Source organism: Dryobates pubescens, chromosome 5 (genome assembly GCF_014839835.1).
Source record: "Dryobates pubescens isolate bDryPub1 chromosome 5, bDryPub1.pri, whole genome shotgun sequence".
Lineage (NCBI taxonomy): Eukaryota > Metazoa > Chordata > Aves > Piciformes > Picidae > Dryobates > Dryobates pubescens.
Genome location: NC_071616.1, coordinates 1,910,241 through 1,926,415, shown reverse-complemented (window position 1 = coordinate 1,926,415; position 16,175 = coordinate 1,910,241). Strand labels below are relative to the sequence as shown.

At 48.7% G+C, this 16,175-nt stretch overlaps 1 protein-coding gene across 3 annotated transcripts; it reads left to right on the top strand.

Annotated features, from left to right (window-relative positions):
- Window positions 1-279: 279 nt before the first annotated feature.
- Window positions 280-14,312, top strand: EHF (ETS homologous factor). Of its 3 annotated transcripts, none has more exons than XM_009903081.2 (8): window positions 280-379; window positions 2,810-3,055; window positions 3,374-3,433; window positions 5,727-5,795; window positions 7,546-7,548; window positions 8,970-9,029; window positions 11,379-11,574; window positions 14,213-14,312. In XM_009903081.2, exons 1-8 carry the CDS (start codon window positions 283-285, stop codon window positions 14,310-14,312), a joined length of 831 nt encoding a protein of 276 aa, XP_009901383.1. In that variant the 5' UTR covers window positions 280-282. The 3 variants fall into 3 exon arrangements, with proteins under 3 accessions (XP_009901383.1, XP_009901382.1, XP_054018141.1); XM_009903080.2 differs by lacking the exon at window positions 7,546-7,548 and adding an exon at window positions 5,889-5,957; XM_054162166.1 differs by lacking the exon at window positions 7,546-7,548 and having other exon boundaries at window positions 283-379.
- The last annotated feature ends 1,863 nt before the right edge of the window (window positions 14,313-16,175 follow it).

Genomic DNA, 16,175 nt, shown 5'->3' with positions numbered 1-16,175 from the left:
TCGCCTTCATTTCTGATTACAGATTATTCATTTATGGATGGGCAGCTGTAGAAACTTGCTTCTTGCATATGCAAATCAACCCTGGTAATGTTTATCATAAGGAGACTTTGTGGCAGTGGAGAAGGGGTTGTGGCAACATGTTCTGGGTTTCAATTGTACCTTCTGCAAATGGAATTGGCTTCCTCACTTCGCCTTGACGGATTTTGTTTGGGATTTTTTTGCCATTCACCTCTTGGACTAGTCAGTGCTCACTAAGCAAGCTGTCTGATTCGCTTACAGATCATGATTTTGGAAGGAGCTGGCAGAATGAGTATCAATTCCAGCAGCAATCTACTCCACCAGCAGCCTTCCTGGACAGACGGATATTCTGCATGCAATGGTAGGAGGGCTCTGAGCCATGTGCTCTGGAGGGGGGCAGGGAGGAAGGGGCTATTATGCCATTAAGCATGCCCAAGTATTGTTTTTCAGTCATACTATTTTACTGGAGTTTCACTTCTGGTAAGAAAAAAAAATTCTATTTGCTGGTTTATTTGCAAAGATACCCCAAAAGCCAAGAAACAACCAAAGCTAAACAAACCCAAACCCAAGACCCTGCACACTCAGTTTTGGAAAGTGACCACTTCCTGGCTCATTTCTTTGCTGGTTCTTTCCCTGAAAATGGATTTGGTGGTGTTGAAAGTGATCAAAGCTCTTTATCCTCGCTTCAGAACCCTTTACCCTCCTGCCGTCTCTGAACCAACATTACTCTTCAGTACTAATCACCCCTCTGGCTTTCCAGAGGTCTTTCTACTCCTGTGCTGTTTTCACTTCTTCAGTTCAAATTGCTAGGCAGCTTTCTGAGGAGCCTGGTATTAGAGCACAGGTAGCTTATGATCCTTCCTGATCCCTGATGATATGGCTGTGTACAGAAAAATGCCTTCACATATCTTCTCTCTGTCAGTAGAAAACACAGTATGCTTCACTTCTTGTCATCACTCAGGTGGCAGGTAAGCCTTGGAATCTAAAGGAGGAGCCTTGGAATCTAAGGAAGCCTTGTCCTTCTAACTCCAGTAATGCTGAAACAACTGACAGCATAAGTTACACACACACACACACACCCCCTGTGAAAGTGTTGGTTTGTTCTATGTGTAGTTTCTAAATGCACAGAAATATCCAAGTGTGCCCTTAATAAACGTGCCAGCCTGGCCAGAACAGATTCACGGTGGGGAAAAAGTCCTGGCTGAGTTCCACTTTGAACAGGTTTTCATGAAGGGAAACCGTGGGATCTGGTTTTGTGTTTGCAGTGTTTAAGTCCTCAAGACTCACTGATGTTTGTTAGAGGGACAGGAAGCTGGAAGCTCAGATCAGCCCTCAGATAACCCTTTGCCGCTTCACTTCCTTTTACCTAGCTATGCTTTCCTCTCACTGCAGGCTCTGTTTGCATTAAGAGTCAAGTCACTGCTGAAGCTTCTCTACCCATCTGAACGGAGAACACAGACCAGCCTCCTTTCCAGGAGCCTTGGTGGCTCCATGGGAACTCTGTTCTCTGACATACCACCCTCTTAATCATGTCCACACCCATTCCCAATATCCTTCCACAGGAGGATGAGAAAAGGTCCTGCAGACTCCCTAAGTTACTGGCACAGATCTCGTTGGCCAATATTGGTGGAGTAACTGTGGGGCTTTTTGTGTTTACCTGGAAACTGGTGTTGTGTGGAGTACCTTGGCTGAAGAGACCTGAGGTCTAGCAGGACCTGAAGGAAAGTGGTTTCTTAAAATGTGCCAACTCTACTGCTTGTGGTCCTCTAGCAATACCCACTGCGTTTCTCATGGCTGTGTGAGGGGGCCACTGTGTTTGGGACACTGAGAATGGACTGGTGCCACATCCTGGAGCGGGGTTGCTGTAGAGTCTTTCCCCCTCCCATCATCCAGCCACCTCTGCAATTTCTCATTCATGCAGTCGTGACTATTTTATCACACCCTGCCCCTGCCTGGCATTTGCACTGTCCTCCTTTCCCAAGGGATAAATTGCCCTGAACTCCTTCTGCCAGCGTTCCTGCCAGGGCAGACCAAAGCAGCCCTGCCTTCACTCTTATCTTGCAGACTTACCCTGTCCTCATGTACACTTTCTGTCATTTGCACACAGACATTACTGTCGTGCAATGACAGCCCACTGAGAGCTGCTTAAAAGATTGCCAAGGAGAGATTCAGACACCCTAACAAGAAAATGACACAGCTTCCATAACTAAACATGAGTCTTCCAGCAGTTTTCCTGTCATCTTCCCTGACTACAAAGCAACGTGCATTCAGCACAAGTCCTGCTCTCTCATGAAGTTCGGGGCCCCACTGCCAGGTTTTTGTTGTGGAGCAGTGTGAGAGTGCCTTGGTTTTTACCATCCTTTGATTGAATGCCCAATTCATACCCAGTCTTTATGAAAAGAAGATTTCCACCTCACCTTAGGATCATTTTGAAGGTTTCTCTACCATTTTCTGGAGCACTACAGTTGTTTTCCTGTAGGAAGATCAACATCCCTCTTCAACAGGACTTCTGTAAGGTATCTTCCAGCAAAGAATTTTGGTGTATTTGGCCAAGAGGGGTGAATTCCTTCAAACTCAATGTGCCAAGGGAGGTGTAATGTACTTCCTGCTATTCAAGTGAAAAACTGAGGCAAACCCCCACCCCAGCACAATAATGCCATCTCCAGCAATAGCTACTGAGCTAGTGTTGCAGACTAAGAAAGAGTCTAGATTCTGTGGGCTTCTGGGGCATGCAGTTTGGCTATAGGCCACAGTGCTAACAGGGACAATAAATACCTGTTTTGTTTCCCAGTGTCCAGCAGCTTCTATGGAACCCAGTGGCATGAAATACACCCGCAGTACTGGACTAAATTCCAAGTCTGGGAGTGGCTGCAGCATCTCCTTGATACCAACCAACTGGATGCCACCTGCATACCCTTCCAGGAGTTTGATATCAATGGGGAACATCTGTGCAGTATGAGCCTGCAGGAATTCACTCAGGCAGCTGGGACAGCAGGGCAGCTGCTTTACAGCAACCTCCAGCACCTAAAGTGGAATGGTAAATAGATGTTAGGCAGAGACACATATCCAGCGGTCTGAACTCTGGGATCTTCAGAAGCTGCTTATGTTCCCCAGAGACATACCTGGCAGATGTAATTTGCTGTGTTTACTGTACAGCTTATACCTCACTCTCTGTATTACTGAATTGCTTCGCTATAACACGAGGCAGAAGTCTGAAGGACCAGGGGAGAGGATTTGTTTCCCACTCCAAATTTGTCCCTGTGGCTCGGCTGCAGCAGTCACTGCCTGGAGCCAATGCCTTTGCTTCTTATGTGGTCATTGTCATGTGTCCTATCTGCCATATACTCTCTTGCAGGCCAGTGTGGAAGTGACATGTACCAATCTCATAATGTCATTGTGAAGACAGAGCAAACAGGTGAGTAACGCAGGTGAACTTGTCCTTTGCTGGTGACACAAAGGGGGAGCTGTGCATTCCAAGAGAGATCCCAAAATGGCATTAAATAAAATGGAGATAGTATCAGGGAGAGTGGAAAAAGTGACACAGGTATCCCCTGGTGTCTACTCCCTGTCATTTTGAGTCATACCACCATATCTTGGTGTGCATGCAGCCACTGTAGCTGGGAGACCTCTGCAGCATCAGCAGTCTGTACTGCGCATCGTCGTTCGCAGCGCTGGGCAGGCGCAGCTGTGCGCAGGACTTGATTCAGCAGATTCCAAAACAACTCTTTTCAGAGAATTCTCAGTTTTAAAACAAACCCCACCTCCCCCCCAAAAAAAAGAAAAAAAGAGAGAGAGAAAAAAATATTTAGTTGGCAAGTGCTGGTAGTGTTTGACACGTGAGGAAATTCCCAACCAAAACTCCCCGCGAGAGTTCCATTTCTTCACCTCTCAAAGCAATGGAACTCTGGGGATTATTTTGGTGGGGCTAGGTCTGCCTTTTGCCCGTGGCAATCTTTTCTTTCTCCAGTGTGTTCATAGCTAGGTGCCTTTTCTCCCAAGACTTTGATTCACCAAGAAAAGAGCTTCAGCTCAGTTCAGTCCTCTTTTTCAGGCACGATGACTTTCCTGGCTCCGTTGCCAGAGGACCTGTGTCCACATCCAAACGCTCTCTACTCTCCTAGTCCCAGCCTCTGCGTACATGGGTGTGTTTGTGAGCCCTGTTTTAGTATCTTCTGGCAGAACAAACAGAGACTTGTAGTGTGCCATGTCTCTGACAAATGCTGCCAAGCCTATTTATCCAGCTCACCAGGAGAAGCCCAGCCTCTCCAGCCAAGGACACTCTTCACCTTCTCCTTGTGGCGGGCAAGCACTGCAATGCCCGATCCACCCCTTGCTTCTGTCTGCCTGCTGTGGGTGATGCAGCACCCTCACTGTGTGCCAGGAAGTAAGCCAGGGTCATCCTTCTAGTCCTGATTGATGAGCTCTTGATCAGGGTAGAGAATATTGTCTCCAGTCCTCCCACTCAAGATACACAGCTCAGTGCAAAGTCCCTCAGCTGCTTACCTTGGAAAGATCAAAGCCTAGAATTAACTCATAGCCAGCCTGAATCAAGAGTGGGGCGGCGTGGCTCCAGCGATGGTGACGATGGGCAGTGGGAGTTAGTTTAGATCCGGCATGGGGAGGAGCAGGCAGCGCAGACTGGGGCTGCTGAGGAAGGGACTCATTGTGAGCTAGCAAGGAAAGGGCTGGTGGTTGAGGAAGATTGCCTCCTCCTATGAGAGTGTCAGAGATGCAGAGACATGGGTCCTGAAAAGATGAGCTGTCTTCCCATGTTCTGGCTCAGAAGGCCTGTTTTCAGAGGCAATGCTAGGCAGATCAGGTGTCCAAGCAAGCAAAGGGTGTGTGCTATTGTAGCTCTGGGTGCCCCAACATGCATGCCTGATAAATTCCTGTGTCTGAAGTGGTAACTCAGCCAAACTCAGTGATTTAGCTATAACTCATTCTTTTTTGTTCTTTTTTTTTAAACTTTACTTTGCTTTCAACTTTACTCCTCATCCTTTCTGACCTGGATTCAAAAGGGGAAAAAAAACCAACAAGGTTTCTTACCTGAAAAAATGCTCTGTGAGGAGAGCAGGAGATCTCTGTGCAGGTCATAACGACAATGCTTCTGTTCTGCTCGTATTGACCTATCTGACCAGAAGGTCGCTAAAATTATTCCTCTTTAATCATGAAGGTGGTTTTTAGGTTAAGGATGGGATTTTGACATTCCCAGACTGAACCGGCCCTTCACCTATGATTAGGGTTTGGTGTTTCTGCTTCTGTGCTTACACACAAGGCTCTGTCCCGGAGGGACCATTAGAGGAAGAAAGACTCGCTCTAAGTACCTTCCCCTTTCACTCGGTGTTTGAGGACAGTTTCATCTCCACGGCAGCAAAGCACTAGGGCCTGAGACTTCAGACCTCGATTGGGTTGATTTAATCTGCCATAGGAAACCTCCTTCAAGGGCAGGCATAAATGATGCGTTAGTCAGGAAAAAGAAGAGCCCACTGCCTTGTTCCTAAAAGTCAGTGCTTCGTGTAAGGAGATTTGAGGATGCACAACCCCATCCACGACTTCAGTGAAGGGAACTAATTTTGTGCATAGCCCCTTCCCAGCACTGTTTTTAGCACGTTCCTTATTCCTTCAGTGCTCACTATTCACCCCTGTGCAAAAAGAATGAAATGTTCTTTTAGCGATCTGATTTTCCTCCTGGTCTCCTTTGCCTTCAGATCCCTCATTAATGGTGTCCTGGAAAGAAGAGAATTACCTGTACGACAGTGGCTATGGTAGCACAGTAGGTAACTAACATCACCACACTTCATGCGTTTCCGAGGCAGTTTGGTTGTTGTCTGAGGCTAATACTTTAAAACCTTCTCCTTTTTAATTCCCAGAGCTATTGGACAGTAAAACATTCTGCCGTGCTCAGATTTCCATGATGACACCTAGTCACCACCCTCCTGGTAAGAGCTTGTAATTATGTTGTTAATTGTTTGTCACTTGTCTCAGAGCTACCGGTGCATAATCGTCTCTGCGGTCTGCTTCTGTCGGAGGGTTGAATCTGAGTCTCTGGTAATTTTAAACCAAGCACTATTGATTCTGACAGCTCTCTTGGCTATCATCATTAAAGTGGCTTGCTTTAAAGAGCTGCTCCTCTCTTCCCTGTCAAGACAGGGAAGATCAAATGATCTGCAATCTCCACGTATCATCTTTTAAAGTGGCTGAGTCAAAGGGGAAGATGTTAGTGTCAGAGAGATGAGACGATCCAGCTCCTCTGCGGCGTAGCTGAGTATGGGCAAACGAGTGCCACGTTCCTCCCCCAGCAGTGGCCGGGTTCCCTGCTCAGCCAGCGGCTCACGCCGAGTAGGTTGCTACGTTTGAGGCTGGGTTTGGAGCTGGCCTGGAGAAACCGCAGGGCAGGCACCAAGCCCTCGACCCAGCTGCACCAGCAGAAGGGCTTGCTGCTGGAGCCCGTCTCAGCCGAGAGCAGGGCAGGCAGCTCGCACCTCCTCACCCGTGCGCGCCGCTCTCGGCAGGCAGAGATACAATCTGCCCGCTCAGGGGCAGCAGAAGAAGCAAACCCGTTTGCCACGGAGCCTGGTGAAGGTGCGGGCCAGGCACATGTGGCAGGGCACTCTGGGAGCTATGGCCCAGGGGCAGGCACCAGGGCTGGAGGGGAGGGAGTGAGGCCATGGGTAACCGTGAGGGCAGACGTGGCAAGGGAATGCAGAACAGGGAAGGAAAGGCAGGGCCCTCTCGAGAGGCTGCGAGGAAGAGGCCCGCAGGAGAAAGTGGCAGGAGGCCGGGCAAGATGGGCACGGGAAGCAGGGGGCTGTAGATGGAGCTGTGCACGGGGGGCAGCCTCTGTGGCAGCCGCCACCAGCGTGCCCACCCTGGCCTCCCAGCAAGGCCAGGCTCGCCAGGCACGCACAGCTCCAGCGAACGCACTCAGCAAGGAGCGAATGAACGAATGAAAAAGAGCCCCTGGGCAGCAGGAGAAACCAAATCGCCCAACCTTAAAAGCCCCCCCAGCCAAAGGTCTGTTTGCTCTCTCTCCACGGCCTCCACCCACTCTCACAAGATGGCTCCAGGACTTCAGAGCTCTCTGGCAGGACTGGGGAACCTGTCAAGGGCCTGGCACGCCGTGTTTACCCACGGCCTGCTAAATAGGCCTAAAGCTAGGGTGGCACACCGAGGGCACAGCCTCCTGTGAAAACTACATTTGTATATCCCGTAAGAAGGAAAAAAAAAACAACCAAAAAAAAAATAAAGAGGCTGATTCCTGAATCATATGCAAATACTGGGCAAGCTTTTGTCAAAAAGTTTTGCAAGACAGCTTTGTTGAAACGGCATCATAATTCTTTTCATCTGTCAGGCTCCAGCCTCTTAACGTGGCATGTTTGAAACCGGTCTCCACGTAGGAGTGGAGGCAGAGCGGGAGGCTATTTACACAGCTGAGATCCAGCATAAATCAGCAGCTATAGGCAAGAAGGCAACCCAGCTTCCAGGAATAAAGCTCCGGCTAAGCGGAGCGTGACAAACGTTTGCAAGCGGGTTGCGGGGTTTCAAGATGAAAAGGAGCTGCAGAAGAGGGCAGATCGGGGAGCGGGGCCCGCTGCCCTGGCCTGGGGTTCCCAGAGGCTTTTGGTCGCGTCAGGGGAATCGTAGTCTGAGGGCTTTTGCTTCTGTCCCTTCAAGCCGAGTGAGGTTCAGGCTAGTTCCTGCTCTCCGAGAGCGGGAAGGGGGAGTGACTCAGAGCAGGCTTGCCGCTTGGGGTCAAGGACAGTAATTATGTCAGGCTCAGGATAAGGAGGTTAGGCTTATCCTTGCCGACCTCTTCAGTTTACCTTTCCAGTTATGTATGAATAAAGCAAGTGTGTGACTAGCTTTGCATCTGCCTTTTCACATGCAGCTGCTGCAGTTGCTTGTGCAAATCCGGCAAGTTTCTATGCAAATGAGTATTTCCTGTGAGTCACTTTCCCATGCAAATGCCTGGTTTCCATGAAAAATAAGATAATTGTGCATTCATGGAAGCTGGGAAAACATGCGTGGGACCTGAAGCCTGCTCGATGGAATTCAGGCATGGAGCACGCTAAAAAACGGCAGAGGCAGAAGGGGCTCCCTCTCAGGACTGCCCTGCGGATTTTGTTAGGCTTGCAGCAGTCAGATGAAAGCCTTTCGTTAACGGCGAGAGCAGAGCCGGGGATGCGGTGGTTTGAGGGTGGGAGGGTTTGAACGTGCAGACTGTGAGCTGAAGGCACGAAGGGGTGGAACTTTTCATTTGCCTTCATTTCTGCAGGAGGGCTAGTGCCAGAAACCCCATTCCTCCTCTGGCTGGCCGCAGGTGAAAAAGTACCACCGATGAGAAATGGCTTGTTCCTATGGCCCTGAGCCACGGAACAGTCTCTGTGCGGCCAGCTGCCAAAACCTCCTACCCGTGCAGCCCTTTTCCCCCCCACCCTGCCCTCCTCAAACGAGAAAGCTTTGCCAGTTCATTATGTTTCAGTCAGGTGGGTGTTCTGTGCAGCGGTACCAGCACATACATTTCACGTTAGATCATCCCTCCAGAAACAAATATGCCCCCAAAGATACAAGCTTCTGCAAGGGCTAAGACATAATGGGACAACACTGGATTCCTTTTATGGCCCTGATCATCTCTGTGTTTCCACCCCCCCCCCCCAACCCCCAACATGAGGTGAGGTATTTGTTAAACAAATGTAGGTTTCAAAAGCCAAATGTTTACCTCTGCATTCATTCTTTATTCATCAATGGTCCCTTTGTGAAGTGTGCTGATTAACATACAGTACAGAAAACAAAACTCTCCCCTTTCCTCCTCACTTAGATTACTTTCTGAAAAGTGATTATCTTTAAAAGAGATATTAGCTCTTTTTTGTGGTTTTATTTCTTTCAACCTGCCAGTCAATGGAAAGTCTTTAATCAAATTCACAAATAGGATTCATTTTCCTTCTCTGCAGATTCTTCAGATGTGAAAAAATCCCAAGATCATACCCCCAAGTCCCACACCAAGAAGCACAGTAAGTTGACATCCACGTTTCTAATGGCTGGTGGAGCGGAGGGGAAGAGACATTCAAATCAAATCCTCTTTGGGAGGGGAAATGAAGCACCTTGAAAGCAGAACCGGTGGAATCAGCACTCTACTCGAGTCCTCCAGGGATCTGACTCTCATTTTTGACTCCCTGTTGTTATGCTGTTCAAATGGTTTTATTACTGAGACCTCATGGGGAAGCAATCAGAAACCCGTTGCCGTCCCTGCCCTGTGTTGAGCTGGGCTGGTGGGCCGGAGTAAAGGAACGATGAAGGAGACCCGGGATGAAAGCAGAAAGCTCTGTGCATGGCCATACTCATTTCCACACCTGCCTGGTGCAGCAGGCACCAGAGAGCTTGCAGGATTTCTCATGCAGGGCATCACCAGCAGGCACCTGTCCCTCAGCCCTACCTACTGCCACCCTCTCCTCTGATGTCACAGTCTTCCCACTCCCCTCAGTTGCTTTTTCTGCTAGCTTTGATTCAGCTTGATTCTGAAGACAGGTTGCCATAATTGCCATTTCTGCACACGGCTCCTGAAATGTACTTTATTGAGATTTTTATGCTGAAAAGCTCTGGGCTGTATCTTTTGCATCCTGTGCCATTATTCATGGCAGAAAACCTTAATACTGGTCCTTCACTGCACCGTGTAGCGTTTGGGTTCATCCTGGTTCAATATAGTCTCCAGACTATGTGCTTCTTCCTGGCTCCTGCTTTTCCCTGCTCTGTGACTTGGCCCAGCCAGAACTTTTTATCTGCACACAGCTGTTTTGTTTCTTCTTGTGTGTGTGTGTATCAAGATTGCGAATGGAAGGATCAGACAGGACTGCTCTGCAGACTGATATGTGAAGAACTGAGGTCACTTGGTTGGTTTGGCTTAGAGAAGGCTGAGGGGTGACCTTCTCACAGTCTACAGCTCCCTCAAGAAGGGCAGCAGAGAGGGAGATTCTGACCGGCGACAGGACATAGGGAAGCGGAATGATGCTGCATCAAGGGAAGCTGAGCTGAGACATTAGGAAAAGGTCCTTCACTGGGAGGGTAGCTGGTTGCTGGAACAGGCTCCCCAGGGAAGCAGTCAGAGCACCAAGCCTGTCAGAGTTTAAGGAGCATCTGGACAAAGCTTTTCGTCATATGGTCTAGCTTTAGGTAGTCCTGCGAGGAGCAGGGAGCTGAACTTGATGACCCTTATGGGTCCCTTCTAACTTGAGATGTTCTGTGGATCTAAGAACTGAATCACAGCCTTGGCATATAGAGAAGGTCAGCTTGCCATGCTGGGCTAATCCCCTGTGTGTCCAGTTTCTTCAGTGCTGCTCTCTGTCTCTGCCCTCTGTTCTGCTGAGGACATTATGAGGTTCAGATAGAAAAGCTCCACCACATTTCATTGGTTCTAGAGAACAGTTATAATAACAACAAAAAGAAACCAGTTAAAATAGCAAAGAAAAAATATTTCATGAGTGGACTGAAGCTTACTTCCACTCTACCCCATTGTATACTTTTCACATCTTTGACCAGCTTGTTTCCTTCTTCATTTGGTCTAAACCCTTGCATGCTTTTGAAGTCGGGCCAAAGGAGACTGCTTTCTTCCTGGCCCACTCTGCCACGGTGTTTGTCTCCATTCATAAACTACTACACCTGATTTCTTTAAGCTCTTTGTTTACCTCTTCATGTGTTTGAACCTGGGCTTTCTGGTGCCATCTCTGCAGCAAATGTGGGATGGATTTGCACCTAAACCATGAGGTCTGTGTGTTGGACTTAGAGAGCTGGTTTTGCCTTTTCTGATATCACAGTTAAACTTTTCTATACCTTCCTCACACACCGTTTTGGCACCATCCCTCTACCCACTCCTAGGACCAAATGCTCACTGATGCAGAAGAGCATTTCACCTCCTTGGCCTCCTGTCTGTCTTTCAAGTGCCTGGAGATCTGGTGCCTTCACAGCTCTGTTGGCTGTTTCAGGTGCCGGTGATACTATCAGTTTGCACGCCTGCCATAGAAGAACATCAGGAAAAATGGGCAGATGAGATCAGGGGAAGATTTAAACATTATCTTCAGGGCAGAAACCATGGCAAAGGCAGAAGGAAGCAGTGGGTGGTTTGGACTCTGCTTCCCCTGGTTGCTGGGGCTCCTACCTGCCTGCCTGCCACTGGGCTCAGCCTGCAGCCTCGGTGTAAGGGCTTCCTGTATCCGTCCGACGTTGCGGTCCTGAGCTGCGGAGCCGTGGCTGCTCCTGCTGAGCGCTCACCAGCCGCGGATCAAACACTGTAAGAACGTGACACAAAAATGGCAAGCACAGCCCAGACAGCTCCTCAGACACTTCTTCTGCCCTCTCTCCTCTTTCAGACCCCCGAGGAACTCACCTTTGGGAATTTATCCGAGATATTCTTCTCAATCCTGAGAAGAACCCGGGACTGATCAAATGGGAGGACCGATCAGAAGGCGTCTTCAGATTTTTGAAGTCTGAAGCTGTTGCCCAGCTTTGGGGAAAGAAGAAAAACAACAGCAGCATGACTTATGAGAAACTCAGCCGGGCTATGAGGTGAGCTGGAGGGTTGCCACACAGTACCAGGGCCAGTTCTGGGGCCCTGAGTTCAGGAAGGACCGCAGGGAACTGCTTGAAAGAGTCTAGCACATAGCCACAAAAAATATTAGGGGAGCAGAACATCTTCTTATGGAGGAGAGCCTGAGGGAGCTGAGGGCTCTGTAGCTTGGAGAAGAGGAGCCTGAGGGTGACCTCATTCATGTTGATAAAGATACACAGGGTGAGTGCCCAGAGGCTGGAGCCAGGCTCTGCTGGGTGATGCCCAATGCCAGCCCAAGGGGCAGTGGTGGAAGCTGAGGCAGAGGAAGTGCCATGGAAACAGGAGGAAACATTTTTTTTCACTGGGAGGAAACACTGGAGCAGGCTGCCCAGGGGGGTTGTGGAGTCTCCCTCTCTGGAGATATTCAAGACCTGCCTGGATGTGTTCCTGTGTGATCTACTCTAGGTGCTCCTGCTCTGGCAGGGGACTTGGACTGGATGATCATTCGAGGTCCCTTCCAACCCCTAACATTCTGTGACTCTGTGATTCTGTAAAGACACTACGTGGATGGAGAGTCTGGTTGAACTGTCAGCAGGACCAGTGCCTTTCTTTGGCAGCTGAGTCTCTCCTGCTGCTTCTGAGACTGGGATATTATGTGCTTTGTCTTCTCTTTGCCCTCCTGTTTCTGTGTACAACAATCTCTACAGCGTAGCTCACAGACACATCTGTTACACAGAACACATTCTGGTGCTGTCCACCCAAACAACCAAGGTAAGAAGGTTGCAGCAAGCTGAAAGTTCACATGCCACTGAACTGGGAAGGTTTAAGTGGCCCTGAAACAGCCAGGCTCCTTGTTACTTCCAGCACAGGTTAGACACTGGACAAACCCTCTATTCATTGTCTTAAAACAGGTTTGCAAATTCTAGGTGAGGATATTTCTGTTGTTCTGTGCTTGAATATTTCAGGCATTTCCCCAGAAGCTGTGAAAGGTCAAAAATCTGTTTTTTAAATAGAAACTGAGATTCTCTCCTCATCTTATCTCAGACTCTGTCTTATCACAAGCTCACAGGCTCACAGGATGTTAGGGCTTGGAAGGGACCTCCGGAGATCTTCAGGTCCAAACCCCCTGCCAGAGCAGGAGCAGAGAATCCAGCACAGGGCACACAGGAACACATCCAGACAGGGCTGGGAAGGCTCCAGAGAAGGAGACTCCACAACCTCTCTGGGCAGCCTGCTCCAGGGCTCTGGGACCCTCACAGTGCAGAAGTTCCTCCTCATGTTGAGCTGGAACCTCCTGTGCTGCAGTTTGCATCCACTGCCCCTTGTCCTATCCCAGAGTGCAGCTGAGCAGAGTCTGTCCCCTCCTTCTTGATCCACAGCCCTCAGATATTTATAAACATTGATTCCATCCCCTCTCAGTCTTATCCAGACTGAACAGCCCCAGGGCTCTCAGCCTCTCCTCCCCAGGCAGTGCTGCAGTCCCTGCAGCATCCTTGGAGCCTCCCTTGGACTCTCTCCAGCAGATCCCTGTCCCTCTTGAACTGGAGAGCCCAGAACTGGATTCTAGGTGGGGCCTCACCAGGGCAGAGTAAAGGGGAAGGAGAACCTCCCTCGAGGTTTTTAATTTGTTAGTCTGAGAAAACAAACAAACAAAGTAGCTAAAAACCCAACAAAAAAAGCTACTGTGAAATGCCATAAGAGTGTGTGATAAATATGGCAGCATTCTATTACCTTAAAGATGGTGAAATACAAACTCAGAAGATAACCAAAGTAAAAAGAGGACATATTTTTTTCCCCTTTTCTTTCAGTTCTAATAATCATGAGAATGGAATGGAATGGAATGGAATGGAATGGAATGGAATAGAATAGAATAGAATAGAATAGAATAGAATAGAATAGAATAGAATAGAATAGAATAGAATAGAATAGAATAGAATAGAATAGAATTAACCAGGTTGGAAAAGGCCGTGGATATCATCAAGTCCAACCTGTCACCCAACACCATTTGATCAACTAAACCATGGCACCAAGTGCCACATCCAGGCTCTTCCTAAACACCTCCAGGGATGGGGACTCCACCACCTTCCTGGGCAGAACATCCCAAGGGCCAATCTCTCTTGATGGGAAGAACTTTCTCCTCACCTCCAGCCTAAACCTCCCCTGGCACAGCTTGAGACTGTGTCCTCTTGTTCTGGTGCTGGCTGCCTGGGAGAAGAGACCAACCCCCACCTGGCTATGACCTCCCCTCAGGGAGTTGTAGAGAGCAAGAAGGTCTCCCCTGAGCCTCCTCTTCTCCAGGCTAAGCAACCCCAGCTCCCTCAGCCTCTCCTCCCAGGGCTGCGCTCCAGACCCCTCCCCAGCTTTGTTGCCCTTCTCTGGACACCTTCAAGTCTCTCAATGTCCTTCTTAAACTGAGGAGCCCAGAACTGGACACAGGACTCCAAGTTATGTGTGAATCCATAGAAAAGGCACTTGGTGCCATGGTCTAGCCATGAGGTCTGTGGTGAGCGGTTGGACTTGATGATCTTTGAGGTCTCTTCCAACCTTGGTGATGCTGTGAAACAAAAAAAAGGCTTCCACCTAGCTGAGGGATTGCCTGGTTGGCAGAGGTGACTCCTCAGCCTTCACCTGTGCTCTCTGGTTCTCTTTTCACAGATACTATTACAAGAGGGAGATCCTGGAGCGCGTGGATGGCCGGCGGCTAGTCTATAAATTCGGAAAGAACGCCCGTGGCTGGAGAGAAAATGAGAATTAAACCTGCTGAAGACACAGCCTTTGAAAACCACCTGGATGTAAATACTCAAAAGACTATTTTCGTATATTTATGTACCACACCGGGGCGAAACGAGACCAACAACTCTGCTTCTGTCGGGAAGAAGGAACATTGTCCTCATTGGTGTTAAAGTGATTCTGTTTGAAGTATGTCCTGTATGGGGAAAAGATGTACACAGTTTTCTGTGATGTGACATTATACCAGTATGATTATTTTTTCCCATCTTGTGAAGTTTTTCTCTCTTTTTGTCTTGGGTTTGGTCTTCCAAGCCACACCATACAGGGCGCAGTGTGATCGATGGGTCATGCGATACCAGGGAAGGAATGAGGCACTAGGGCATTGGGGCAGTGTGACAATCCGCTGTGGGAAGCAACCGCGAGTGGAGGGAACAGTGAAGCGTCTCTGAGCCAAGTAGTGTTCTTCCACAGCCAGCTGGTCTCTAGCTTTCCTTGGCCAACACCGCTTGTTCCTTCCCTCCTCTGATCTCTGAGGGTTTTAACGCTTTGCTGGCTTCCAGTTGCTTTTGCTCAGTCAGGCAGAGGCTTCCTCTTCAGCTAGCTTACCCCAGCCACAGAGATCTGTGGTTCTGCAAGGTGGCTGTCAGCGTTTATTTGGAGAACCTGTGCTACCTCCACCACTGGGATATCTCTGGTAGGCAGGAGTTTAGGGCCTGACCTTACCTGGGACTGAGTATCCTCCCTAATCTCCAAAGGGCATTCAGCTCATCCCAGGAAAAGGGCTAATATCTTTGAGGTGAACTGCAGGAACAGAGTCAGCCTCAGGAGCCAAAAACTATTGAAAGGAAAATGACTGTTTCTGACTGGGCAGGCTTACAAAAAGGCACAAGTTTCCCAGGAGAAATATTCCTCCTAATCCAAGTATTCAGGTCCATGCCATTTGGAGCAGTGAGGAGGTGAGCAATTGGAGGAAGTGTATTAATCCCATGGCATGAGAGAGAGCAGTCGCCACAGATCCTTCAAGTCGTATGGTCCTCCTGACAGGCTGAGTCTGACTTGAACAGATACTTTCAAAAGACCCTTGAGAAATGCAAAACTCTACTGCTTGTAAAATATTACTTCCCTTTGCTTTTCTCAAGTCTAACTCTAGTTTGTGTTTATGTTTGTAAGTTGTGCTTGGGATTCTTAGCTGGAGGAGAGTAGATGCCACCGACATAAAGACAGAGATTCTGGAAGTGTTCTGATCTGGGTCAGAATTTTTGGGCTCCCCTCCAGCAGTGCTGGTGTGGAGACTGAACGCTCATGGGCAGCTCTTTGGGGTTTTTTCCCTTCTCCAAGTCACAGCTGCTTCCAAGCACATGCACTAGTTGAGAACTAGTGGAGGCAGTTCTTCACCAGGTCACTGGGCATGTGTGATGGGGGGAGCCAAGAAACAGGATTTTCTTGATGACATTAACAGAGGTGAAACCAAAATCAGTTCCAACTCAGTGTTTGCAGGGATGGGGAATTTGGACAATGGCAACAGAGGCTCAGAAGTCCAAGTGGGGGAAAAACTAATAATAAAGAATATCAAACCCAGCCAGTAATTTCCTCAGACGCTCCCTGGATCTGAATCCACAGTAGCTTGAAGTGCAGCAAGATGCAGCTGGAGGCTGTAGCATATTCCAGTTTTTGTTTGTCTTCAAAGGAAATGGAGATGAAACCAAGAGACAGCAGAAGCATCAATACAAAGGTTATCAAATGTGCTTAGCAACAATTTGTAGGCAAACATGAAAGCCTAACTTGTTATCTACACATGTAGGACATGCCAAACAATAGCACCACCTTCCACACGCTGTACGCCAGGGCTGCCACCAGCCATTACTCATTCATGGCAATTCTTACTTTT